Raw genomic sequence first — 26912 nt, 5'->3', positions numbered from 1 at the left:
TTGTCGGGGCGCGCTTTTGATCACTGTGGCCGTGTCCCCCTTCATCTCAATCTGTTGTATATCTGGCCTTGTAATTTGCCCAGTGACCCATTGAATAGGATTTTGCCTATACAACAGCATCCCAGCCTTTGGGTAAGCCTATAAAAAATCATTAATGCTGCATGTAGAGCCCAAATTTTAATTTGATCTCTTCAGATTGGTATTCTGCATTTATCTAGTAGAGTTTATCAATTAAATTTAAATTTACCGCCATAATGCCAGGAATGAGACGAAAGTCATATACAGCGGACTTTAAGCTTAAAGTCGTTGCGAAAGCTGAGGAAATAGGCAACCGGGACGCAGCGAGAGAGTTCGATGTTGGAGAAACATCGGTGCGTGAATGGAGAAAAGATAAGGAACTGGAGAAATGCAATCCGCGAAAACGGGCACGTCGTGGGGCCAAACCAAAATGGCCTCAGCTGGAGGATGACTTGAAGCAGTGGATTCTGGGAAGAAGGGAGCAAAATCAATCAGTCTTTACCGTTGCAATTCAGATGAAAGCAAAACTACTTGCCAATGGAAGAGGAATACCCAACTTCAAAGCTGGCTTCACATGGATCTCAAAATTTATGAAAAGGAACGGACTATCTGTTCGAATGAGAACTGTTGGCCAGCGACTTCCGGATGACTGGCAGCAAAAATTGATCGATTTCCGTGACTTTGTCGCCAAAGAAATATCTGAACTTGGCATCACTGCAAAGGACATCATCAACATGGATGAAATTCCAATGGCATTCGACATTCCAGCGACAAGAACCGTAGCCCACACAGGTACTAAATCTGTTGCCATCACCACAACTGGGCATGAAAGAACGTGTTTTACAGTAGTTCTTGGTTACTCAGCTAGCGGGGTTAAGTTAAAGCCCATGGTCATTTTCAAAAGGGTCACTATGCCCCGTGAAAAACTGCCCACCAGTGTGGTTGTGCACTGCAACAAGAAGGGATGGATGGACTGCGACGTAATGAGATTGTTGATAGATAAATGCTTTAGGGCAAGACAGGGTGGATTTTTTTCAAAAAAATCTTTGTTAATTTTTGATGCCATGGCTGCCCACAAAAGAAAAAATGTTCAGGCCTACATTAATTCTACTGGTGCCCACATCGCTGTAATAGCTGGAGGCCTGACGTGTAAGCTGCAGCCACTTGACATCGCAGTGAATCATTCATTCAAGACTTTTTTTTAGAAAGGAGTGGGAGGAGTGGATGCAGAGCGGCACGCACGAGTACACACCCGCGGCTGAAGCGGGCAACTTTCACAGAAGTCTGCAAGTGGGTGGCTTCAGCATGGGATAAAATAACACCAGATACTATTCGAAACGGATTTAGAAAAGCGGGCATTGTTTATGAAACCAATGACACTACTACCGGTAATCATGCAGCGGAAGGAGGCAACAACACGGATATCAGCGATGATGATGACGACGATGACGATATCACTTCGGAAATAAACGAGGATCGTCTGCAGGCCGTGCTCACTTTATTTAATGACGATGATGACAATTTGGATTTTGATGGATTCAACGATTCAGACGACTGTGATGATGATGACTGAATAAACCAGTAAACTTTGTTTATTTACAACTTTACTGTAATTACGGTAACTGTATTTAGATTATTTTGTCCTCGATACTTCGTTTGATCTAGATTACCGGTAAATGTTATAGTTTATAAGAATGAACATGTGATTTCTGTTCTTGTTGCTGAATTCATACTCACTAACTCTAGATTAAAAGTTATACGGTAGTTTATAAGAATGAACAGTTTTTTTTTCTTTTGACGTTTTTGATTGGAGGGTGTGTGAATGGTGCGTGAGTTCTATGTCTGGTTGAGGTGGATTGAATTATTTAGCTGAAGAAATTACGGTAGTTAACCCCCCCCCATTCCACCCACATTACGGTAATTCTCTTCCATTTTTGTTCCCATTATAAGAACACTGATAAATTCCCAGAAAAAATACATTAAAATAAGAAGTGAAAAAAAAGGCCCCTACAGATAAGAACATAAGAATAGCCTAACTGGGTCAGACCAATGGTCCATCATGCCCAGTAGCCCATTCTCATGGTAGTCTATCCAGGTCACTACCTAGTCAAAACCCAAAGAATAGCAACATTCCATGCTACCGATCCAGGGCAAGCAGATGCTCCCCCCATGTCTTAATAACTGATTATGGACTTTTCCTCCAGGAATTTGTCCAAACCTTTTTAAAACCAGCAACGCTATCTGCTTTTACCATAACTTAGATCTTTCCTTCCAAACAGAGACCTTGCTAGATGTGAAGTTACCTTGTTCTTTCTGTATTTGACAAGGACTTAGCTGTGCAGGAAATGTGAATCTCCTCATACACCCACCATATAGTGCAAAAATGTGCAAAGGTCTGGTTTTTTCTTTCGATCACTACATAGCCTAATGCCACACAAGCAGCGCTGTTACAAACATATTCTGAAGGTCAATGCTAAGGTTAACAAAGTTTCTTCCTTGGACCACAAGGAGATACTGACAAACCACTGGAAGAGATCCCAAAACAACTACCCAGGCACAACACCCAAAGACCCACTCAGTGTGTGAGGGTTATTCCATGTCAAGTGATCAAGGGCTCCCTGCATGACCATCACGGATTTTAATAAAACTTTATGCACAAAGTCCCACATGTATCAAACGAACTTTGGTAAAGTTTTAGCTTCGCCTGTGGAATATTTGTGGAGATATAGCCATTTGTTTGACCCCATACTGCAATGACATACAGTACGACAGTGACATTCTGACAACTTTGAGACACAATATCTCACGAGCTATGTTTCCAAAAAAACTGAAACTTAGCTACCCTGCACAACTTTTGGAGCTCTATTCAGTGCTACCAATAATAATTTTTGTCGAGCACTGAGTGAATGGCTGAATTGCAATAAACTTGGCCGAAAAAAATTAGTGCTCCAAAAAAGTCAAAGTTTGATATTACTTAGCTCCCACAATAATTGAGTAATAAATGCGAAATTTGGCGCATAATGTCTCAGTACGTTGTTTTCAAAAGTACAATTTCAACCTCCAAGCTCTTTCCATTAAGTGTAAAGTTGCTAATTTGTGTAAAAAGGCCAAAAATAGGGTATTTTCAGCCTGCTTTTACAGAAAAATACCTTTCAGAAACTCTTTCAAATCAGTCTCATTAGAAAGAGCATATTTCAAACCCCCTAGAAAAGTGGGCCTCATTTTTCAACGCAGGTTAACAATGCCCGAAAAAGGGGGACAAAGTTGGGAGATGTCACCATGGCAACTGCCTACGTTTCAACTTACAATTATGTCACTTTTCACACTGTTTTTCCCTGTTTATTTTTACTCAAGCTTTGGGTACAATTATAGTGTTCTTTCCTAACTAGAAATTGAGGTGATAATTTTGTTGCATGCAGATCACAAATTACAACTTGTTTTCTTTTTCAGATCCACATTATTATTAATTCAGTTTAAAATGGATGCCAACAAATCGACTAATAATAATCCTTTTCTGCCAGACTGCCATTGGGCAAAAATTGTTGTCAAAGTGTTATGACGGCACATTTTATTCTAAAAAATGTGGGCTCATTTTTTTACATAATTTGTCAACCGATGAAAAATTGCTTATCACTTGGCGCTCTGAAGTTGAACTGATGGATAAAGACCAAATCTGCCTACACCACAAAGCAAAGTATCTCGACAAATACGAATTAAAGCAAACATCGTGTTGTAATCCATTTGAAAAGAAAAATCACGTTGTTCAAAGTGGATTAAGTTAAGTTGATCTTGCCATGTCTAATGATTTTAGAAAAGTGGCAAAAATAAATATCAAGCCAGGTCAGAAACTTTGCAGTAGGTGCAAAGCCCAATACGTTTCAATGAGTGAAGCTACTGCAGCATCTTCATCTTCAGACGATTTTGATATCAGCATCTCCGATGCAGTTGATCAAAGCTTGACTGCTTTAGGAACCTCTCCATTGAAAATTCGAAGGTTAGCTAGTAGAGATAAAGCCGGCTATGTGATACGAAAAATTGAACATGTGCAGAATGTGATAGCCAAGAAGATTACATCTGCTGCTGGAGTTTCAGCTGAAGAAGTTGGGCCGTCTCGTCAGTCTGTAGAATGCAAGTTATGTGAAGATTACACTGACCTCATTGAAGAAATGAAAACGAAAATTGCAATATCCAACAGGTCAATGAAAGTTCAATTATAGACGATGGCCCCAAAAAGTTGGTCAATAAAGGAAACAGCAATGAAGTTTGGCGTTTCAGAGCGCATGGTCAGAACAGCCCAAAAAGTAAAGAAAGAGAAAGGCATTTGTTCTATACCTGATGCAAAAATTGGCAAGTCCCTTCCAAAAGAAATTGCAAATAGAGTTCAAGATTTTTACGAAGACGATGAATTCAGCAGAATATGTCCTGGCAAAAAAGATTGCATTTCAGTCCGCCTCAATGGTTTAAAAGTACAAAAGCAAAAGCGGCTGCTGTTGTGTAATTTAAAAGAGCTGTACGTGGCGTACTGTAACAAATACGAAACTGAAATTGGTTTTTCCAAATTCTGTGAGCTCAGGCCAAAGTGGTGTGTAACGTTGGTGCATCAGGTGCACACTCCGTGTGTGTCTGCACGACATCAAAATGTAAAGCTCATGCTACAAGGCGCCAATGTCAAAGAGAACTACAAAGTTCTTATGGAAAAAACTGTGTGCGACCTAAATGTCAAGGACTGTATGCTACAACGATGTCAAAACTGCCCTGGTGAAGAAGCACTAACAGCATACCTGGAAGAAATATTCAAGGATTTAGATCCAGAAGAATCAATAGAATTTAAGCAATGTGTTCACGCTGACCGTGAAACATTAGAAACAAGCGTACTAACCATGGACAACTTTATTGAAAGACTTGCAAGCAAGATTTGGAAGTTGACAAGCCACCATTTCATTTCAAAACATCAAAGTGAATATTTGAAGATGTTGAAGACAGGCTTAAAAGAAACGGAAATGATCGTTTTGATGGATTTCGCTGAAAATTACTCATTTGTTGTACAGGATGCCGCCCAAGGCTTTCACTGGGAAAATTCACAAGCTACGGTACATCCTTTTGTTGCATATTACCTCAATGAAGTGGGCACATTGCAAGTTGTAAACTGTTGCATTATTTCTGATCATATGCAACATGATACGATATCTGTACACGTGTTTATTCAAAAGTTGATCAAATTTTTGGTAACTCAAACAAACATTACCAAAATATACTACTTCATTGACGGCTCAGCTGCACAATATAAAAACTACAAGAACTTTGTGAATTTGTGCAATCACAGAAATGATTTCAACATTGAAGCTGAATGGAATTTTTTTGGAACTAGCCACGGAAAATCATCCTGCGATGGAGTTGGTGGAACAACTAAACGACTGGCTGCCCGGGCTAGCCTCCAAAGACCATCAACGGATCAAATATTGACGCCAAAGGATCTATTTAACTTTTGTGACCAAAATATACATGGAGTTAAATACATTTATGTTCCAAAAGAAGAAATTGAAGAAAGCAAAAAGTTTCAAGAAGAAAGATGGCATGAAAGCAGCACAGTAGCCGGTACCAGAGAGCACCACCAATTTGTACCAGTCGACTCAAACTCGGTTCGTGTCAGCAAAGTTTCAAATGACACAATAAATTTTGTTGCCAAAATTTCTGATACTGCCATTCCAAATTTGAAAGTGTCCGAAATCTTTCCTGGTTGCTACGTTGCCTGTACTTACGATAATCAATGGTGGATAGGCAACGTTGTTGAAGTCTCAATTGAACAAAATGATGCATTGATAAAATTTATGCATCCTCACGGTCCAGCTCATTCGTTTTATTGGCCAGAAAGGCAAGACGTTTGTTGGGTTCCAGAGCAACACCTCATCTGCATGCTTTGTGCCCCTTCAGTTACATCATCCGGCCGCCAATATCAATTTCCAGAAACTGCACTGAAGAAAGTGGCTCAAAAATTTAACAGAATGTTATAAAGATTGCTGGCAGTTAAAATCAAAGTGGACTTCACTTCGGCTTGGGAACCATATAAGATACCCAATTTAGGCTTGGGAACCTAGGATAAGACACCCTAATCATTGGCTTTGGAACCAGAAAGATACCAACAAAAGGCTTTGGAACCTTGACAAAGAAACCAAATGCGAGGCTTGGGAACCTGGACGAAGTGGCCCACCCGTGGCTGGTATTGCACAGCTATCGGGCGTGACCCCTATGGCGATGGGGTTGCCAGTTCAAACTCTTGAACTGGTAGTGACAATGTCACCATGGACCAACACAATAGAGTAGTAGTAATACTACGTCAATACAAAACTAACTTTAAAAATGACAGAACTATGTTGAAATAGAGGTTGTTGCCGTGGCAACGTCTCCCAACTTTGTCCCCCTTTTTCAGCCATTGTTAACCTGCGTTGAAAAATGAAGTCCACTTTTCTAGGGGGTTTGAAATATGCTCTTTCTAATGAGACTGATTTGAAAGAGTTTCTAAAAGGTATTTTTCTGTAAAAGCAGGCTGAAAATACCCTATTTTTTGGCCTTTTTACACAAATTAGCAACTTTACACTTAATTTGTAAACTAATGGAAAGAGCTTGGAGGTTGAAATTGTACTTTTGAAAACAACGTTGTACTGAGACATTATGCGCCAAATTTCGCATTTATTACTCAATTATTGTGGGAGCTAAGTAAGTATTGTGGGAGCTAAGTAAAAACTTTGACTTTTTTTGGAGCACTAATTTTTTCGGACAAGTTTACTGTAATTCAGGTATTCAATCAGTGCTCGGCAAAAATTGTTATTGGTAGCAATGAACAGAGCTCAAAAAGTTGTGCAGGGTAGCTAAGTTTGTTTTTTTGGAAACACAGCTCGGGAGATATTGTGTCTCAAAGTTGTCAGAATGTCATTGTCGTACTGTATTTCATTGTGGTATGGGGTCAAACAAATGGCTATATCTCCACAAATATTCCACAGGCGAAACTAAAACTTTATCAAAGTTCGTTTGAGACATGGTGGAATCTGCATATGAAGTTTCATCAAAATCCATGATGGTCATGCAGGGCACTTTCCAAGAATCTGATCACTTGACATGGAATGACCCGTGAACCAGTTGAGTGGAGTGGACAAACTGGGGGGTGGAAATGGGCCCAGAGTTTGCTCAGCAGAATTTCCCAGACCACCTCTTCCTCTCAACACATTGACATGCTGGTGGGTTTATTTTATAGCTTTTTCATCCCCTTTGGCTTCTCCTAACCACACTGGGGCCCCCCCACCCCTTGAAGTCCTGTCCCCCCTTAAAGGTCTGCCTGTCCCCCCTTGAAGTCCTGTCCCCCCTTAAAGGTCTGCCTGTCCCCCTTGACGACAGAGAAAGGGCGGGACCGCGGCAGAGGAAGCAGCACAGGGCTCAGAGAAGGGGCGGGACCATTAGCAGAGGAAGCAGCAGGGCTCACTGGCATCGCGAACCCACGGTAGGCTGCTTCTCCGTGCTGGGGGATGAATCGGACGTCGGGGGGGGAGGTGCGAGCGGTCCTTCAGGGTGGGGCATCAGGCTTTCAGTGCTGGAGGAAAGGAATCGGACGTTGTGGGGGGGGGGGGGAACCATGTAAAAAAAAAAATTGTACAACGTGCATGGTTATGCTCGGTTTGTAAAATCGTGTATAACGCGCACGTTATATGCATGAAAATAAGGTAGTTGTTTTTTGGTTGCTCCCGGTTGCTTCGGTGATCACTGCTTCCCCTTTACTTCATCATGCTTTGTCTTTTGCTTTCCAGGTCGCAGTGATGCACCCATGTCACTGGTGACATTTCTTTCCAGAATACTTGTTTCTTCTTCATACTGTCTCAGGAAATGGGTCGCAACCTCCACACCCGTTTGTGCAGTAAGCTATTTCAGAACCTGTGTGCAGACTTTCCTGTAACCCAAGTCAACATACATTATGGCAAATGCAGATCCATAGCTGATATCCAAATTTGCAGCCACCTGAGGCACTATTATCTGTCAGTCTTCTCTAATCAAGGCATCTACTCTGTCAATGTGCTCTTGTATGAGCAATGTTGATGGATGACCAGAATAAACTTTGTCATGGATGACCGGAATAAACTTCGTCGGTTACACCTTTTCTTCCTGCTTTAAACTTTTTTATCCACTCATAAACCTTTCGTTGATTCATGATGCTATGTCCATACTGAGTCAATATCCGATGGTGAATTTCCACAGGTTTCACTCTCTCTGCCCAAGAAAGCGCACTACCACACGTTCTTCGATGGTGCAGTCTTACAATGGAGCATCCATGTTTCTGACCTTGTGGCTGCCATATGACTAAGGGCTTAGCGTTACACTGTGTGTGGACGAACGATCCAATAGGCAATGTACAAGTACATATGTTGCATTTCGCTAGCTCTGTTCTGGTTATCACAATTTAACAATTGCCTTTAATTTTTGATTCACCATTTATATATATATTTTTTATATATATTCATATGGGTGTGGGTATATGTGCATACATACACCCCCCAAAAAAACACATGTGTATGCAATAGGCAAGAATCAGGAGGGGAAGAACCTTTCATATCAGTAGTTCAAGCAGTGCGACAAAAAAAAAAATTTGGTGTGAAAAACAAGCCTATGCTTTTTTATAACCATCAGTGCCTGAAAACTAGGAAGACCAGCCATCAGGTTCTTGAAATCCCCACAACTGGTCCCAATTTCTGCTTCTCCACTACACCCAATAACTGCTGCTTTCAGCCCCAACTGAAAATACTACAGGTCTGCTGTCCATAAAATCTGTTTGCCATATAGTTTCTGAGTAGCCTACTTCCAGGTTTCTGTGTTGCTTCACAGTATATGGCAACAGAGGGATTTTGTGTTGCTGTTACTGAGGTGACACAAGAATTTGAATATATATTTGTTTTGTTGTATAACAAGTGAGAAATTTGGGACCCATGGGTTGCATACAGCTTTTGATATGGACCTGAACAAAGCACGCCAAAATATTTCATGCTCAGTATGTCACAAATGAACCTTGTATGTCAGGTGCGTCACAACAGAAGATTAAGAACCACTGCTGTAAACTATGGTTGAGTTTTAAGATTTAGGAGTAAAAAGAAAGTTAATTCCCAAGAATAAGCACACATCACAAGTAGAAACAAATACATTAATATGACTACCTACTTTAATGAGAGGCCAGTGAGAAGGAGGGTGTAAGAGTTTAACCACAACTGGCAGTCCATAGTGAAGACGTACTGCATTTTGAGCCATCTCTGCTTCTTGATGTCTGCTGGTCAAGTGTCGAAGTGCACAAATTGCTGGTTCAGTGATGTCTTCCCTGTCCCCAGCACGAAGAACTGTGCGCACAAGCGCCTCAATACCGCCTACTTGGCAAACCATCATCTTATTTTTGTAGTTGTTGCAAGTAAGATTTGACAGTATTCCTGCTGCACAGGTTACTACATTAATGTCATCAGAACCAAGCAGCTGAACAAGAGTTCCTAGGAGCCCCTCCATGCCTTCCTGAGAAAAAGCAAACACACAGTTTAGACAGTAGCTTACTTCAAGGGTACAAGATATTTCAATATTGACTGTGCTTAAGAATGTTATTTTTTCTATAAATACCTGCTTTGTTGCAGCATCAGAGAGATTTCTAAGAGTCCAAAGACAGTTTTGCACAAGACGTTGACTTTGATCTGTAAGATGAAGTCCCAATGCCTGCATCCCGCCTAAAACAAAAGTAGTTTCACTTTTAAGCAGATTACCCCCTAGTATTTATGGCTTTATTAACTGCTTCCAGTAGATAACACAATTAGTACAAATGAAAGGATAAAGAAAGGTTAAACTTGTCCTTGTGAAATTTTGGAATATTTGGTTACATGTTGAATATGTAGCTTTCCTACATTCCTATCAAGGGAAGATTAGGTTCTTACCTCAACAATATTCTTTATGGTAACAGGGCATACGAGTCCTGATCATTAGGTTACTTTCCCCAAAATGCAAGGCTTTGTTGAAGATGTTGTCTATATTTTTTCAGTTCTGCCTCCTTCTCCAGTAGGCTCTAATGCATCTCTTCTGTTTGAACCAAAGCAGCCAATAACCACTACAATAAGAGACATAAGGAGGGTATGGGGAACGTCCCTGACAAGACACTTCTGTACAATGAACAATGTTAATCAAAACATATATAAAATAAAATGGAACAACCAATCCACCATCTGAGTGAAACCGGCACTAACATTTATGTATCTGTAAGATTTAACAGGCCTCTGGGGGGAAGAAGCAATGGGCACCACACAGCTAAAGGAGTGGTACAACCACTTCAGATATGGCCACACATCAGTGGAGAGTGAAGCATGTTCTGGGAGGCCTTCAACATCCAGAAATGAGATCGTCATTGGTCAAGTGAGGACCCTGGTGATGCAGGATAGTCAAATCACAATCAGAGAACTTGCAGACGAGGCAAGCATCAGCATTGGATCTGTTTATTCCATTTTGACTGAGGATTTGGGCTTCAGGAGAATTTCAGCGAAGTTCAAGCCAAAGCTGCTAACGATCGAGCAGAAGTAACTCCGTTTGGAGATCGCACAGGCCATGCTGGAGACTGAGCAGTGATCCCAACTTCCTCAGCATAGTGATCACTGGCGATGAATCCTGGGTTTAAGGGTACAACCCAGAAACCAAGTTGATGTCATCACAATGGAAGCATTCAACATTCCTGAGGCCCAAAAAAAAAAAAAGGAAGGTCCGCAGCAATGTCAAAGTCATGCTGACCATCTTCGACTCCAGCAGCATGATTCATCATAAGTACTCACAACACGACACAACCATCACCAAGGGGTACTACCAAGAGTTTCTGCGTCGCCTTCGTAACAGAGATGCAAACGGCCGGACCTGTAGGCAGCGGGCAATTAGCAGCTCCATCACGAAAACGCACCTGCCCATTCTTCATATTTGATTCGGGCTTTCCTGGCCAAACACAACACACCTGTGATTCCTCAGGCTCCCTACTCTCCTGACATGGCTCCATGTGACTTCTGGCTTTTCCCCAAGCTGAAAATGCACCTGAAAGGGACCAGATTTCAGTCAAGAGAAGACATCATGCAGAATGCAAAGGACCAGTTGCGAGCAATCTCAAAAGAGGTGTTCCAGCGCTGCTTCCGACAGTGGCAGAACCGTTGGAAGAAGTGTAAGGCAGCCCAAGGAGACTACTTTGAAGGAGATTAGCATAAGATTGTTTATGTGAATACGAGTGTTTTTTATGAATGAAGGTCTGATACTTTTTGAACAACCCTCATATGTTGAATCGCCTTGTGAATCCATCTGGAAATAGATGCCTTAGATGCTGGCCTGCCCAGCTGTACTAGTTAGGATAAAAAGATGGTCAGATAGCCAAAAGTAATTAGTCACTTCTAGATAACCAAGAACTCTCAGCAAATCCAGCAACTTCAGCCTTTTATCTTGTTTCTTCAAACCTGTGGACTGGAATGCAGGCAGTCAGACCTCTCAATTGACATGAAAAGCCAAAACTACCTTCGTCAAAAAGGAACCATCTGCAGAGAGACCCTAGCTTATGTAACCTAGAGGAACAATTCTGCATGAAAGTGCCTGCAACTCCGAAACTCGTCTCACCAAGGCGATAGCCACCAGAGATCGTCTTAATTAAGATCTAGCAGTGATGCTTCCTGCAAAGGCTCATATGGAGCTTTACAGAGTCCCTGTAAAACAATGTTAAGATTGCATGACAGAAAAGGTAGTCTTACAGGAAGGTGCAAACCAGAGCACCCCTTCAGGAACCTAGCTACATCTGGATGAGAATCCAGAGAAACCTTTTCCACTCGGGATCTAAAGCATGACAGGCCTATCACTTGTGCTCTGGAGGATCCAAACGATAGACCGTTCCAAGTCCAGCTTGCAGAAACACTAAGATTATCGAAATCGGGCCCTTAAGGGCTCTATATTGTCTTTAGCACACCAGTGCTGAAACCTCTTCCAGGCCTCAGTAGTCTGCAACCATTACTGTCTCTTTAGCTCTCAGGAGAGTAGCAATAACCATCTCACAGTAACCTTTGCACACTCAAGAGTCATGTTGCAAGACTAAAGCATTCCAGATTCTCTATGGGAGCTAGACCCTGTGACAGTAGATCCAGAAGAACTGGCAATTTGAGACCCTTGTCCCTCTATAGGCACACTAAATCCATGTACCACGGATGATACAGCAAATCAGGGGTCACCAGGATAACCAACCCCTGGTGATTCGCTATTCTGTGGATGACTTGGCCTATCATGGGCCACAGGGGAATCATGTGCAACAGTCCTTTCTCCAGCCATGGTTGAACTAAAGCATCCAAACTGGCCCTTCCAGGTTTGAATCTTCAGCTGAAGAAAATCTAGTTTCTTGTTTATTGCCAATGCCATCAGATCGACTGTCAGTCATTTCCAATAATAGACAATGCAGTGAAAGACCACCACCAAAATTCTCCCCTTCCTCTCTGAACACACTACCCACTACACTTGTCCACTCATAATCTCACGCTTAGATTACTGCAATCTATTTCTAACTGGTCTACCGCAGTGTCATCTCTCTCCCTTGAAATCTGTGCAAAACTCTGCTGCACAACTCTTCTACCAACCTCGCTACACTCATGTCATCCCTCTCCTTAAATCGCTTCACTGGCTCCCTATCAACCTTCGCATACACAGTTCAAGCTCCTATCGCTGACCTATAAGTGTGTTCATTCTGCTGCCCCTCAATATCTCTCTCCTTCTACACCTCCCAGAGAACTCCATTCCTCAGATAAGCCGCTCTTAGCTGTAACCTTCTCCTCCACTGCCAGTTCCAGACTTTGTTCCTTATCTAGCTGCCCCTATGCCTGGAATAAATTACCCGAGTTTGTCCACCAAGCCCCTTCCTTTACCTTGTTTAAAAAGACTGAACGCCAACCTTTTTGATATAGCCTTCAATCCATAACACTACTCCTCTGCCCACCAAACCAGCCAGCTGATTAACTGTTCCCCTTAACTGTATCCATGACATCCTGTTTGTCTGTCATCTGCGCTTTCGAGCAGGGACTGTCTTTTGTGACCCTGTACAGAGTTGCAACATCTGGTGGTGGTGGTAGTAGTAGTAGTATTCTGCGACATGACTTTCCAGCAGCAGCCCAGCACAAGCAAAGCAAAAGCAATACAGTCTTCCAGCCATGAAGAGATGGTGCCAGGTAGAGATGGTTCTCTTATCAACAGGAGCTCCCAGAACAGTTGAGTGGAAGTTCTGTGAGGCTTGGTTTGATCCAGGTAGTACGCTAGTGTGTGTTTGCTGTTCAACGTGTGGAATGTGATCTCACCCAGGTGAGAATGTGGTCTGTTTTGTTTTCTTTACACAAGTACAAGACTGGCTGAGGTGAAATTCTGAGACTACTTTTGGGAGGAACTTGTGTCTGGAAAACAATCCTGTCATGGTAGAAAATTGTGTAAGGCAGGTCAGATACGAGTGTCTGAAGTTCACTGCAGATATGATGCAGATTAAGAATTCTACCTTCCAAGTGAGATACATTAGGAAGACAAGAGAGGTTCAAAAGATGGCTTCATCAGTAAGGCAAGTATGATGTTAAGATCCCAGCCACTGGTGGAGGTTTGATTGGCGGGGTGTGGTGTGCAAAAGCCCTTTAATGAACCTGGAAATCAAAGGATGTACTGCAGTGAGCCTTTTATGCAGAGGTGCATGAAAAGCACCACACTAAGATGTTCTCTAATTGAAGTGGTTTTAAGACCAGAGTCAGAAAGTTGGAGGTATTCCAGAACTGACTGCAAATGACATATTTCTGGACATAGTGAATGTCGAGTATACCAGAGCAGGGGTGGGCAACCTTTTCATGTTGGAAGGCCATATTAATTTAGCTGTAATCAAATAAGGCCACATTCAAGAAACCTCAATTAAAAATATACATTATTTTGCCAAAATGTACTTAATTTCAAAAAAATGAAAAAACTTTTAATTCTAAAGTTAACTAACCTTTTAATGACTTGTGCCTGGTTTTTTGTTGGAAAGCATTTGAATATTTGCTTGCAGCATGGAGGTCTGCAGTTTCAGTTGATCCTCTAGATGGGTATAAAGAAATTATGTACTTACCCTTGTAAGCTATTTTCCAGTAGGCAGGTGAGATTCTAGACCAGGGGTGTCAAACTCAATCACATAAGGGGCCGAAATCTATAACACAGGCTAAGTCGTGGGCCAAATTTCTTAAGATACGTGTCTCAGTAGAAGTATAGATCCTTCCACACCCTCAGACACCTATGGTGTGGTCCGGCACTTGTGTGGAGCGCCGTGATCCAACCTAGCTTTTACACTGGAATTGGGTCCTTCTGCCTGCAAATGATACTGAGGCAACATGATGAGGAGCTTGGAGCACCGCTGGGAGTGGGGCAGCACATTCAGACGCTTGGGAGCGCCACTGGGACTGGGGCTGCACAGTCAGGCGCTTAGATGTGGTACAGTCACCAACCACGGGCCACATAAAACGGCCAGGCGGGCCGGATTTGCCCCTGCCTCTTATGTTTGACATATGTGTTCTAGACAGATGGGTTATATCCCCATAGCCGCAAGTCCACTCTGGATTTTTCCTCTTGCCTTTGCTATACTTCACTGACCTCCTTAGTTCCACCTACAGTTAGTACCCAAGCACTGAGAGCCACCCAATACATGTGAAGTAAAGACACCTGTAGCAACAGGCTTAGCAACAAACTGTTCTGCTTAAGTAAATCAAACACAGAAAGGCAACCAGCAATAAAGGCTTCAAAGGAGCACAGAACTGCTTCGCTATAAAATGGAAACTTATACAAAATGCTTCCCAGCACCCCCTCCCTCAAGGGCTGACAGACATCCAAGAATCAGCTTGGAGAAGCATAAATAGACTGAAACAGTAGACAGGTGCAGGAAAGACTGGGCGAGAATTTAGAATATCTCGCCTATCTACTGGAAAAGAGCTTAACCAGGGTAAGTTCATAATCTCTCTTTCCAGTGCAATAGGTGAATTATTCTAGACAGATGGGATATACAAAAGCAGTCCCCACAAAGCTAGGGCAGGCTTGCTGCACCGACCCCGAAAACCAAGGACCCAAAGACAGAGTCCTGTTATGCCGCCACATCTGTAAAACTTGGCCATGTTGCCACCCTGCAAAAACTTCTCATGGGAGACAGTTAAAGCTATGGCCCACAAAGAAGCCACACTCCTGAAAGAATGTGCCTCGACGGAAACAAGAAGGAAATGTAGGCTGATGAAATGGCTCTACAGAGCCATCTGGAAATCATGGCCTCGGAAGCAGGAGCGCCCTGCCAAACCAAACATATCAGCATAAACAAATGGTCAGACAAAACTAGTTAGTGACCTCCAGATAAAGCAGAAGCACTCTGCACACATCCAGTTTCATCAACAGGTGATCTAGTATCCTGGAACCAGTAGGCTGAAAGGTATGCAAATGCACTTCCTGATTAACAAGCCAAAGCCACCTTCGATCAGGAGAAGAAAACCATACAGAGGGAAATCCCAGACTCTGAGATGTGTAGGAACAGTTCTGACAGAAAGAACCTGTAGTTCCGACACGCATACTACCGAAGTAATGACAACCAGAAAAACGGTCTTGAGCATCAAGTCCAAGAGGGAAGCCTCTTGAAGGGGCTCAAACAGAGCCTTGGTAAGGATTAACATCACCAGGTTAAGATCCCAGAAATGCTTAACCGGGGTTCTGACACAAAGAGCCCCCATCAGAAATCTAGCGACAACAGGATGAGACGCCAATGAGGACAAACGATCCCAGGATCTAAAAGAGAGCCCGGCCACCTGAACCCTAAGAGACACTACAGTGACGCCTTCATCAAGGTCAGCCTGAAGAAAGGCGAGAATCAGTAAGATCAGAACTGAATAAGGGTCCATATGGACCTGGGTGCACCTATGTTGGAAGGCCTTCCACTCCTCAGCGTAAACAAACTGTGGACGATTTCTTAGACTTGAGTGGCAATAACTGTGTCAGAATAATCCTTGTTTTCTAAGGCTGCACCCTCAAAGAGTCATGCTAAGAGAAAAGCGACCTGAATCCTTTATGGAGAGCGGACCCTGCACAGAAGCATCAGATTTACGTACCGTGGTCTGCAAGGCCAATCTGGAGCCACCAGAATGAAGCTGCCCAGAAGGACCATGAGCCATCCAATGACCCAGCCTATCATCAGCCAAAAAGGAAAGACATACAGGAGAATCTCCTGAGGCCATAGCTGCACCAGAGCATAGAGCCCTCGCTTCCAGGCTCAGGAAGATTTGAGCCCGGAAACAAGGGGCTCTACATTCTTGACTAAAGAAAATATCCGCTTTGTTTCTCAACATGGCCGACCCCATCGATGCATTATGTTAGCCAGAGGAGTGCTTTTGGCGACCAATGTAGGCTACTGCCGTTACAATGTTGGAGAAGACCCTGACTGCTTGGCCCTCCAGAGTTTTTTGCAATCACATCAGAGATAGCCGAATGGCTCTGAGCTCTAACCGACTGATTGACCATTTCTGCTGAGAGGGCGTCCAACACCCCTGAACAGGACAATGATTGCAGTGAGCTCCCAAGCCCCAAAGGCTGGCATCTGACATCACCACGATCCAGGAGGCAATGTGTACAGGTACGCCCTTGTGGACCAATTACGGAAGAAGCCACCAGTCCATGCATACTCAAGCTTCCAGAGTCCAGGGAAGACAGGCCTGCAAGGCATCCTTGTGCGGAGCACAGCGAGAAAGCAAAGCAATGTGGCAACCAAAGATCCCAGAACTAGAAGATAATCCCATGCCAAAGGAGCCGGCAGCTCTAGAAGGGAATATTCTCAAAAAATGTGTTTAAAAAAACATAAGACTGCTATTACAGTCGTTTTGGTAGCAATTTAAAAAATAGAGTGAGTCATTCTCCAAAAAACGCTCATGCAAATGAGGTTGGCAGAGAGTAGCGAAGACTTGCTAAATTTACTTTAGCATGTATCCATTGCTAGTGATAGCAATGGGCATATGCGCAGAATAAATGAAAAAACAAAAAAACCCAAACTCCCCCGTCCCCTTCCCCACTCTCTCCTGCTGCCAAGTCCAAAAAACCCCCACAAAAACCTGCAGCGGGAGATATGCCCACTCTCTCCCACTGCCATACATCCCCTCCCCCCCAATGCCTGGCACCCTTTTCCCCTTACCTTGATTTAGATGGCTGACCAAAGGGATGCCTACTCCCTCAGACCAGCTGGCCCTCCTCTTCAAAATGGGTCTTCTCCTCCCTGATGCATCTTGGGATGCACCGGGGAGGGGCCTGAGGCTCTGATTGGCCCAGGTTGTTTAAGACACCTCCTATGGGAGGAAGCCTTATGTGTCTGGATCAATTAGGGCCTTAGGCCCCTCCCCAGATGCATAGGCGAGGGGCCTAAGGCTCCGAATGGCCCGAGGGGAAGGCCCATTTTGAAGAGGCAGGCCAGCTGGCCGGACGGAGTAGGCATCCGTCTGTTGAGCCATCTAAAATCAAAGTAAGGGGGACAGGGTGCCAGGTATCGGAGATGAGGGGGGGGGGGGGAAGTTGTGTGGCAGTGGGAGAGAGTGGGCATCTCTCCCACTACAGGGAGGGTTTGTTTGGTAGCAGCCGAGGATCTGGCATCAGAACTGTTTCTTAGGGGTAGACACAGGGTGACTCCCCGTAGACTGTGGACACCAGATCTACCAAGCCGCTATTTGGAGGACTGATAGGACCTCTGACCTGAGGAGCCTCCATAGAACTGATGGGAAGATCTGGAGGGATGAAAGCTACAACATCCAAGTCCTCAAGATTACTAGGGCCCGCTATCTGGCAAAGACTTGGGTTTACAATCCTGCACACTAGCCATAAGGTTGTCTAGGTCTTTACCAAACAATAATTGCCCTATAAAAGGTAATTTACTCAGGGTCACCTTAGAGGATGAGTCACTGTTGGATTTACAACATCCTACACGCCAAAATACAGTACACCCAGAGCTTGTTCACCACTCTGAAAAGATCATACAAAGTGTCCAACACATAACCCACACCTGAAACCAAGAAGGGAAGATCCTGGAGCACTATAGGATCAGGATCATGGCGTAGTTTTTGAGTGGCACAATCTGGCCATTTGAGGACAAAATCAATCCTATGGTCCTGTGTATCCTTCAGCACAACTCTTCCATCACTAGGGAGAGAAGTGCACTTGGAAACCTGCAACACCCAGGAATCCACTTTCGGGGACACAAAACATTGATTAAACGCATCTGCCATAGGGTAGAGCTTGGACATGGCTCTAGCGACTGAGGACCCTCCGGTGCCTCTCAGTGGTCCAAGCATTTTCAAAATGTCTGATCAGGAAAGGATGAAGACTGCAGCTTCGTGCTGCTTATAAGGGAGCATTCTGCAGTTGCTGACTGCTCAATGTCCAATTTCAACTCCTGGAGGGATTCAGAAATTAGACCAACCAAAGCTGAGCGCTTAAAGAATCTCCACACCGTGGGGTCCTCACCCAGATCTGGAGCCTCTCCCATATTCGATCTTGGAGATCTGCTAGCACCGCTACATCCTCCGCAGTGATAGTGCCCACCTGCATAAGGGATCATTTTGATCATCTGTTCATCAGCCAGCGAATCATTCCCAGGTAACTCTGGGTGTCTGGACTTAAGACCCATGTTCTGAGAAGAGGGGATTCCCGAAGCCAGCAAGGATGCCAAAGGATGCACACTTGGTGCCTTTTTCTTGGCTAGATAAGCCTGGAAGAGCATGTTAAATTCCAAGGGGAACCCTGATTTGAAGTAGCAGCTGGAAACTAGCACTTTTGGAGGATTTTTCACCTTCGGTGCCAAATCACGACCAAAAGCATGTTTTCCCTGGGGAGCCAATTTTGACTTTTTGGACTGGCCACAGCTGGAGTGGGCAATAGGATCCACTAAAGGAGTTGAGGGACCCAGGGCCAACAAACCTCACCCCCTCCTGCATGGCACAGTACGTGAAATACAAATGTTTACCAGACAGCCATCTACCGCAAACAGGGCATGAATCTGAAGTATTCTACCTTAAGGAGTCCATCTGTGGTTTTCTTGCAAAAACAAAGATTGTAAAGGCAAAAAACTTTAAATTCAAACTGGAAAATCCAAGATGGCCACTGTGGTTGTAATTTTCAAAGAAAACCAACCTGGAAAAAGCACAAGAACCCCCAAAACACAGCAATTTTAGGATTTTAGTTGGGGGAGGGGTGACTAAGGCTAATGCACAAACTGGCCAGAAATATTTTAAGACCCTTCAAAATCGCTGTGACAGGCTGTCAGCACTGTATTCACTGTGCCATGTGGTGCTGGGAGCTGCAGTAAAGGAAGCTGAAACAGCTTATAGGGAGATCCTCTGTCTCAACAAGACTTGAAACCTGGACTGCTTGTCTTCTGACTGCCCCTCCGGCCTGACACCAACAACTGGAGACCTCCACCACCCTTGGGAAACATCATGCACTTAATCTGGCAGAGGGACGCAGTCAACTCTAATCCCAGACTAGTGCTGCCTGATTCAGAGAAAAATATTTCTATTCAATTCGATTCACTGTTAATGACACAGTTTTTTAAGTTTAAACAAAAGTACAATAAATTTCACAATAATAAATTTCAAAGTACTGAAAAAAAAACAAAAAAAAAAACAAATTTTTCCATTAAAGCAGTTTTGGAGACATTTGCTTGAACAGTCTTTTTTCCCAGTCCATAAGCAAGCAATATGAAAAAGATTTCCTTAATTATCTACTCAAACATTTTTGCTATTTACTTTCATTGTACCTAGACGATTAAGTAGAAAACATTCACTCATAGAAGTTCAATCAAGCAGAACATTCACTCATAGAAGTTCAATCAAGCAGAACATTCACTCATAGAAGTCCAATGTCCAGACAGGATTTGATTTGAACAAACTAAATTTTTTCTACTGAATAATAGTTTAGGTATAATGAATAGCAAAAATGTTAAAGCCACACAGAAAAGCAGTAAAAGTCAATAGGTTCTCCGAGTGGGAACAACCTGATGTCTCAGCACTTGAGGAAAAGACCACGTAAGGAGAAATTAGGTTCTTACCTGCTAATTTACTTTCTTTTAGCTTCTCCAGACCAGTAGAGGTTAACTTTACGAATGGGTATATATCTAATCATGACCAGCAGGTGGAGACTGAAAACAAAACTTTGGGACAGTATATCCTAGCCCCTCCTCTCTATTTCCCTCAGTCTGCCGAATAGCCAAGCAGAACCAAGAACTGGAAAACAACAGAGAGAAAAAACAATACTCCGAAAGGAGTAACAAATAACATACCCAAAATGCTGTTGGAAAATGCAGAGGAGAAATTCCCGAAGGAAGAATGTCCCCACAGCTCGCCAGCTAAGCCAGCCGAGCCACAGCCGCTGTTCTTCAATTCTCCCCGGCCCTAGAAAAATACTAGAACCCGCAGCAAAAACCAAAAACTGCCCGCGCAACAGCCCCAACAACAACAACAACAGACAGGGTGGGGACCTCTACTGGTCTGGAGAAGCTAAAAGAAAGTAAAATAGCAGGTAAGAACCTAATTTCTCCTTCTTTAGCACTCTCCAGACCAGTAGAGGTTAACTTTACGAATGGGACGTACCAAAGCAGTCCCTCTCACGGGCGGGACCCCCGAAGGGCCGATACCAATACACGCTCACCGAACACCGCGTCCCGACGCGCCTGCACATCAACCCGATAATGACGAACAAAGGAATGCAAGGAAGACCAAACCGCAGCCTTACAAATATCCACTGGAGGCACGAGCGACGACTCAGCCCAAGAAGCCGCCTGACCCCGAGTGGAATGAGCCTTGAGAAACTCCGGAACAGGCTGCTGTTTCAGAAGATAAGCGGAAGCAATCGTCTCCTTGATCCAGCGCGCAATAGTAGCCTTAGAAGCGCCAGCTCCCCGACGAGGACCCGCCAGGAGGACAAAGAGATGATCGGACTTCCGGAATTCCTGGGTCCGCTGCACATAAGAGCGAAGGACCCGACCGACATCCAACTTGCGCAGCTGCCGTTGCTCAGAAGAGCCCTCCCGACCACCCAAGACCGGGAGAACCACCGATTGATTGACATGAAAAGGAGAAACAACCTTCGGCAGAAAGGAAGGAACAGGCCGCAAGACGACCCGCTCCCTAGAAAACTCCAAGAAGGGAGCCCTACAAGAGAAACCCTGCAGCTCAGAAACACGCCTAGCAGAAGTAATGGCCACCAAAAAGACCGCCTTCAAAGTAAGGTCCTTCAAAGAACAGACGTCCAAGGGCTCGAAAGGCGGACGCACCAAAACAGAGAGAACCAGATTAAGATCCCAAGAGGGAACCGAGGGCCGTAGGGGAGGCCTAAGCAACTTGGCCGCCCGCAAAAACCGAATCACATCAGGAAGAGCCGATAAACGCTGACCTGACACCAACCCTCGAAAAGCCGACAGGGCCGCAAGATGAACCCGGAGAGAAGACCAAGCCAGGCCTCTATCCAGGCCATCCTGCAAGAACTCTAGAATGTTAGGCAGAGAAGCGCGAAAAGAGGTCACTCCCCGCGCCCGACACCATTCCTCAAAGAGACGCCAAACCCGCACATAAGCCCGAGAGGTAGAAAGCCTCCGGGACCCCAACAGTGTAGAGATCACCTTGTCTGAATATCCCTTCTTGCTAAGGCGACCCCTTTCAAGAGCCACGCCGTAAGACAGAAGGGAGACGGGTCGAACATGGGAATGGGACCCTGCATCAGAAGGTCGTCCGAGAGAGGCAGAGGAAGAGGATCCGCTACCAGGTGCCTCACCAGATCCGCATACCATGGACGGCGAGGCCAATCCGGCGCCACCAGCACCACCAAACCCGGATGGTGAACAATGCGAAGAAGCACTCTGCCCACCAGCGGCCAAGGAGGGAACACATACAACAGCCCCCTCCGTTGGCCACTGCTGGACCAGAGCATCCAGACCCTCGGCCAGACCGTCCCTGCGACGACTGAAGAAGCGGGGCACTTTGGCGTTGCACCCGTGGCCATCAGGTCCATCAGGGGCTGCCCCCAAGCCTGCACTATCAACTGAAACGCCTCGGCGCCGAGACACCACTCTCCTGGATCTAGGAAGTGACGACTGAGGAAGTCTGCCTGAACATTTTCTACTCCGGCTATATGAGAGGCCGAGAGGTCCAGCAGATGGGATTCCGCCCAAACCATGAGCAGAGCCGCCTCCTGCGCCACCTGAGTGCTCTTGGTGCCCCCCCTGACGATTGACATAAGCCACCGCCGTGGCATTGTCCGACAGCACTCTGACCGACTTGCCCATCAACAGGGAGTGGAAAGCCAACAGCGCCAGACGGACCGCTCTGGTCCTCCAACACGTTGATCGACCAGGCGGCCTCCTCCGCGGACCAGGTGCCCTGAGCCGAGTGACCCAAACACTGAGCCCCCCAACCCAAGAGACTCGCATCCGTCAGGAGCACCGTCCACTGCGGGAGATCCAGACCCACCCCCTGAACAAGGTGAGGGGTCTGGAGCCACCAACGCAGACTGCAGCGCGCCAAGCCTCGCAGGGGAACCGGAACATCCATCCCGTGCCTCTGGGGAGACCACCTCCGGAGCAGAGCATACTGGAGAGGACGCATGTGGGCCCGCGCCCACCTCACCACGTCCAGGGACGCCGCCATCGACCCCAAGACCTGGAGGAAATCTCGCGCCCGAGGACACCGGGACGCCAAAAGCAGGCGAATCTGAGATTGCAATTTGCTCACCCGGCCCTCTGGGAGGAAGACCCTCCCCAAGGAGGTGTCGAACAGCACCCCTAGGTACTCCAGACGCTGAGCCGGGACCAACCGACTCTTGGAAAGGTTGACCACCCAGCCCAGCGACCGGAGAAACTCCACCACCCGAGCAGTAACCCGGGAGCTTTCCTGCAACGACTTTGCCCGAATTAACCAGTCGTCCAGGTAGGGGTGTACCAGGATGCCCTCCGACCGCAAGGCTGCCGCGACGACCACCATCACCTTGGTGAACGTCCGAGGAGCCGTGGCCAGCCCAAAGGGAAGCGCACAGAACTGAAAGTGCCGACCCAAGATCGCAAAGCGCAGGAAACGCTGATGAGAGGCCCGAATGGGAACATGCAAGTAGGGCCTCCGTCAGATCGAGAGAAGTGAGAAACTCCCCCGGCTGAACCGCCAGAATGACCCGACCGCAGAGTTTCCATACGGAAAGAGGGAATCTTGAGAGCCCTGTTGACCCCTTTTAAATCGAGGATGGGCCGAAAGGTCCCCTCCTTTTTGGTCACCACAAAGTAAATGGAGTACCTGCCCGTGCCCCACTCCGGAGGGGGCACCGGAACAACTGCCCTGAGATCTAGCAAGCGCTGAAGGGTCTGGCAAAAAGCCTGCGTCTTCCCCGGAGTCTGACACGGAGAAGCCGAGGAAAAAAATCCGGCAGAGAGCGGGCGAACTCCAGGGCATAACCGTCCCGCACCACCTCCAGGACCCACCGATCGGACGTGATCTCGGCCCATTTGGGGAAAAATTCGCGCAGCTGAGCCCCCACCGGAACCAAAGGGGGCGCCGGCAAGGCGTCATTGTGCAGGACGGGAAGCGGGGGAACCGGCGGAGGGATTCCCTGCCCCCCGACGGGCCCCCCGAAAGGGGCTGCATGCGCTGGAAGAACCGACCCCGGGAAAATCCCGGAGACTGGAAAAGAAGCAGCCCCACGCCCAGGGCGATACTTGCGAAAAATCCCGCAAACGCCCCCTGGCCGCACCCCCCCGAGACGCCGGGCGGGCACGGTCCTCCGGCAGACGGGGAACTTTCGAGTCCGACAGAGTCTGAATCAACTTATCCAAGTCCTCTCCAAACAAAAACGACCCCCGAAAGGGAAATTTAGTAAACTTAGCTTTGGACGCAGCATCCGCCGCCCAAGCGCGCAGCCACAACACACGCCTTGCGGCCACGCCAAAAGCCATAGACTTAGCCGATATCCGCACCAAGTCATATAGAGCATATGAGAGGAATGAGGCCGCCATCTCAATCTTCGCAACCTCCTGATCCACCAGAGACCAGTCGTCAGACTCTCGATCCAAGACCCGCTCCGCCCACCGAAAAATTGGCGCGAGCGACCAGTCCCCCACAAATAGCCGCCTGGACCCCAAAGGCAGAGACCTGAAAATTTTGCTTAAGGATGCTCTCCAATTTGCGCTCCTCAGGGTCCCGCAAGGCAGAACCGCCCTCAACAGGCACGGTTATGCCGCTTGGAAATTGCCGAGACCACCGCATCCACGACTGGCGAAGCTAACGTAGCCGATCCCCTTCAGGAATGGGATACAGGCGAGCCATGCTGCGCGCCAGCCGAAACGGCGTACTCCGGCGTTTTCCACTGCATCCAGAATAATATCCCGAATATCCTGATGCATAGGAAAAGAGCGGGAAACGGACGGATCCCCCGTAACAGGGGGTCCCCCACACGCGGAGTCTCCGGCGGCGCGTCCTCAAAACGCAAAACCGAAGAAACCTGTTGAATAAGGTCAGGCAGCTCATCTTTCTGAAAAAGGCGCACCACGGACGCCTCGTCACTGGAGAACGGGAAATCCGACAACCCGCCGCCAGCTTCCGTCCCCTCCAGAGAGTCCTGGAACTCCTCAGAAGGGTCCCAGGTCCTCCTCCAGACGACCCGTTCCTCCGACCACAAATTCTCGTCCCACGACACCCCGCGGACGCTTGGACAAGGGAGGCGGCGGAGGGGACGTCACGCCAGACGAAAGAGGCAAAGCCGCAGGAGCGCGGAGGAAAACCCCACCCCCCGAAACCCCCTGGGCGCAACCGGGACCCCCAGCCGCCTGAAAATAGGCTCTGCATAAAGAAAAGAAAATTCAGGAGAAAAACCCCCCGAGGGTCCCAAGGGACTCCCTGCCACAGCAGGGGACCCAGCAGAACCTTGCCCCTGCATAGTCAAAACAGGGGGAAGGTCACCTGAAGGTGGAAGACAAAATGGAGGGGCCAGACAGAGAAGATGGCGGTTTTCCCGCCAAAAAAGCTCCCTCCATAGCCTGAAGCGGCTGAGAAACCTGAATAGTCCTCAGCCGCTAAAGCAGGCAAGCCGGCATCAGCTGTCAAAAAAATCAGCTGAGAGGGAATCCTTCGGGGAATCCCTCCGTGGGCGGTTGTGGAAGACCGGGCTTCCCCACTGCTCCAAGCCGACTCGCGAGGCACCATCGGCGGGGGAGCTCTGGGCGCCTGCAGCCGCTGCCGACGGAGCTCCACCACCTCACCGACCCAAACCGCCGAGTTCAGGCCGGCCGCGAGTGCCTCGCGGCTGGACTAAAATTGTGTCCTACTCCCCCGGAGAAGGGCACAATTGCTCCATACGCGACCTAGCTATAAAAAAGTGCTGGTTACATGAAAAAAATACAGTAAAAATACAGTTTTCTTAAAGGGAAACAACCCTTCAGACCAGCACTACCTCAGGATTTTTTTTTTTTTTACAGAACAGACTCCACAGGCTCTCGAAGCAATATGCCTTGCTTGACTTAGGGGGCAAGGCTTACTGCTGAGGCTCCTCTAAAAAAATGTGGGGAGGTGGAGGAAGTGGGGGGAGGGACCCCGCTCGTGACCCGCCGGGTTTGACACCCCCGAGGTCGGACGAACCCCCAAACAGAGTCCGTCCAAGCTCCGTCCGGCTAAAAACAGGGACAATAAACCCCCTAAACAAATTCCAACAGCCTACCAAGGGAGATGGGGTACAGATCACTCAACACCTGCTGGAGACTGAAAGAAGACTGAGGGAAATAGAGAGGAGGGGCTAGGATATACTGTCCCAAAGTTTATGTTTTCAGTCTCCACCTGCTGGTCATGAATTAGATATATACCCATTCGTAAAGTTAACCTCTACTGGTCTGGAGAGTGCTAAAGAATAATGTTTATAAAAGAAATCATATAAATGATTATATTGAAGCAGGTGTCCTTAGCGTGAGAGGTAAGCGAGGGGAAAAAATTATCCAGCGCTTTACACAATAAGGCACAGCTTAATCACCCTCTGCCTGCACACCATCATAGGACACCTCACATGTGCTCAAATTAATCAATGTGATAAATTAAACAGTGATATACAATTGGTCAATCGCACGATTGCAAAATCAAACAGGATGTTCCAACTCAGAGAACCTATTGACTTTTACTGCTTTTCTGTGGTGAGTAGATAATTAAATAAATTTGATAGCCTACAGAAATGATTCTCAGCTTCCATCCCCAGGCCCCCCTGCCGATTCTGAGCTTCCATCCCCAGCCCCCAAGACTCACCAGCCCCCCTGCTGATTCTCAGCTTCCATCCCAGGTCCCCCCATACCAATTCCCAACTTCCATCCCCAGCCACCAAGACTCACTAGCCCCCCTGCCAATTCCCATGCTTCCATCCCCAGGCCCCCTGCCGATTCTGAGCTTCCATCCCCAGCCGCCAGACTCACCAGCCCCCCTGCCGATTCTGAGCTTCATCCCCAGCCCCCAAGACTCACCAGCCCCCCTGCCAATTCTCAGCTTCCATCCCCAGCCCACAAGACTCACCAGCCCCTCTGCCGATTCCCAGCTTCCATCTCCATCCCCCAAGACTCACCAGCCCCCCTGCTGATTTCAGCTTCCAGCCCCCCTGCTGATTCTCAGCTTCCATCCCCAGCCCCCAAGACTCACCAGCCCCCCTGCCAATTCTCAGCTTCCATCCCCAGCCCCCAAGACTCACCAGCCCCCCCTGCCGATTCTCAGCTTCCATCCCCAGCCCCCAAGACTCCCCAGCCCCTCTGCCGATTCCCAGCTTCCATACCCATCCCCATCCCCCAAGACTCACCAGCCCCCCTGCCGATTTCA

General features: G+C 46.7%; 1 protein-coding gene across 4 annotated transcripts in view; it reads right to left on the bottom strand.

Moving 5' to 3' along the window:
• CTNNB1 (catenin beta 1) overlaps positions 1-26912 on the bottom strand; it is a 224098-nt gene that overhangs the window by 87986 nt on the left and 109200 nt on the right. For all 4 annotated transcript variants that reach the window (XM_033930447.1, XM_033930448.1, XM_033930446.1 and 1 more), the window contains 2 exons: positions 9655-9758; positions 9214-9552 (listed from right to left, as the gene is read on the bottom strand). In XM_033930447.1, the coding sequence (XP_033786338.1) occupies positions 9214-9552; positions 9655-9758 (443 nt within the window). The remainder of the gene's footprint in view (positions 1-9213; positions 9553-9654; positions 9759-26912) is intronic.

The sequence above is a fragment of the Geotrypetes seraphini genome, chromosome 2 (assembly GCF_902459505.1).
Source record: "Geotrypetes seraphini chromosome 2, aGeoSer1.1, whole genome shotgun sequence".
NCBI lineage: Eukaryota > Metazoa > Chordata > Amphibia > Gymnophiona > Dermophiidae > Geotrypetes > Geotrypetes seraphini.
The sequence above is the reverse complement of the archived record's forward strand: the minus strand, read 5'-3'. Positions and strand labels throughout refer to the sequence as shown.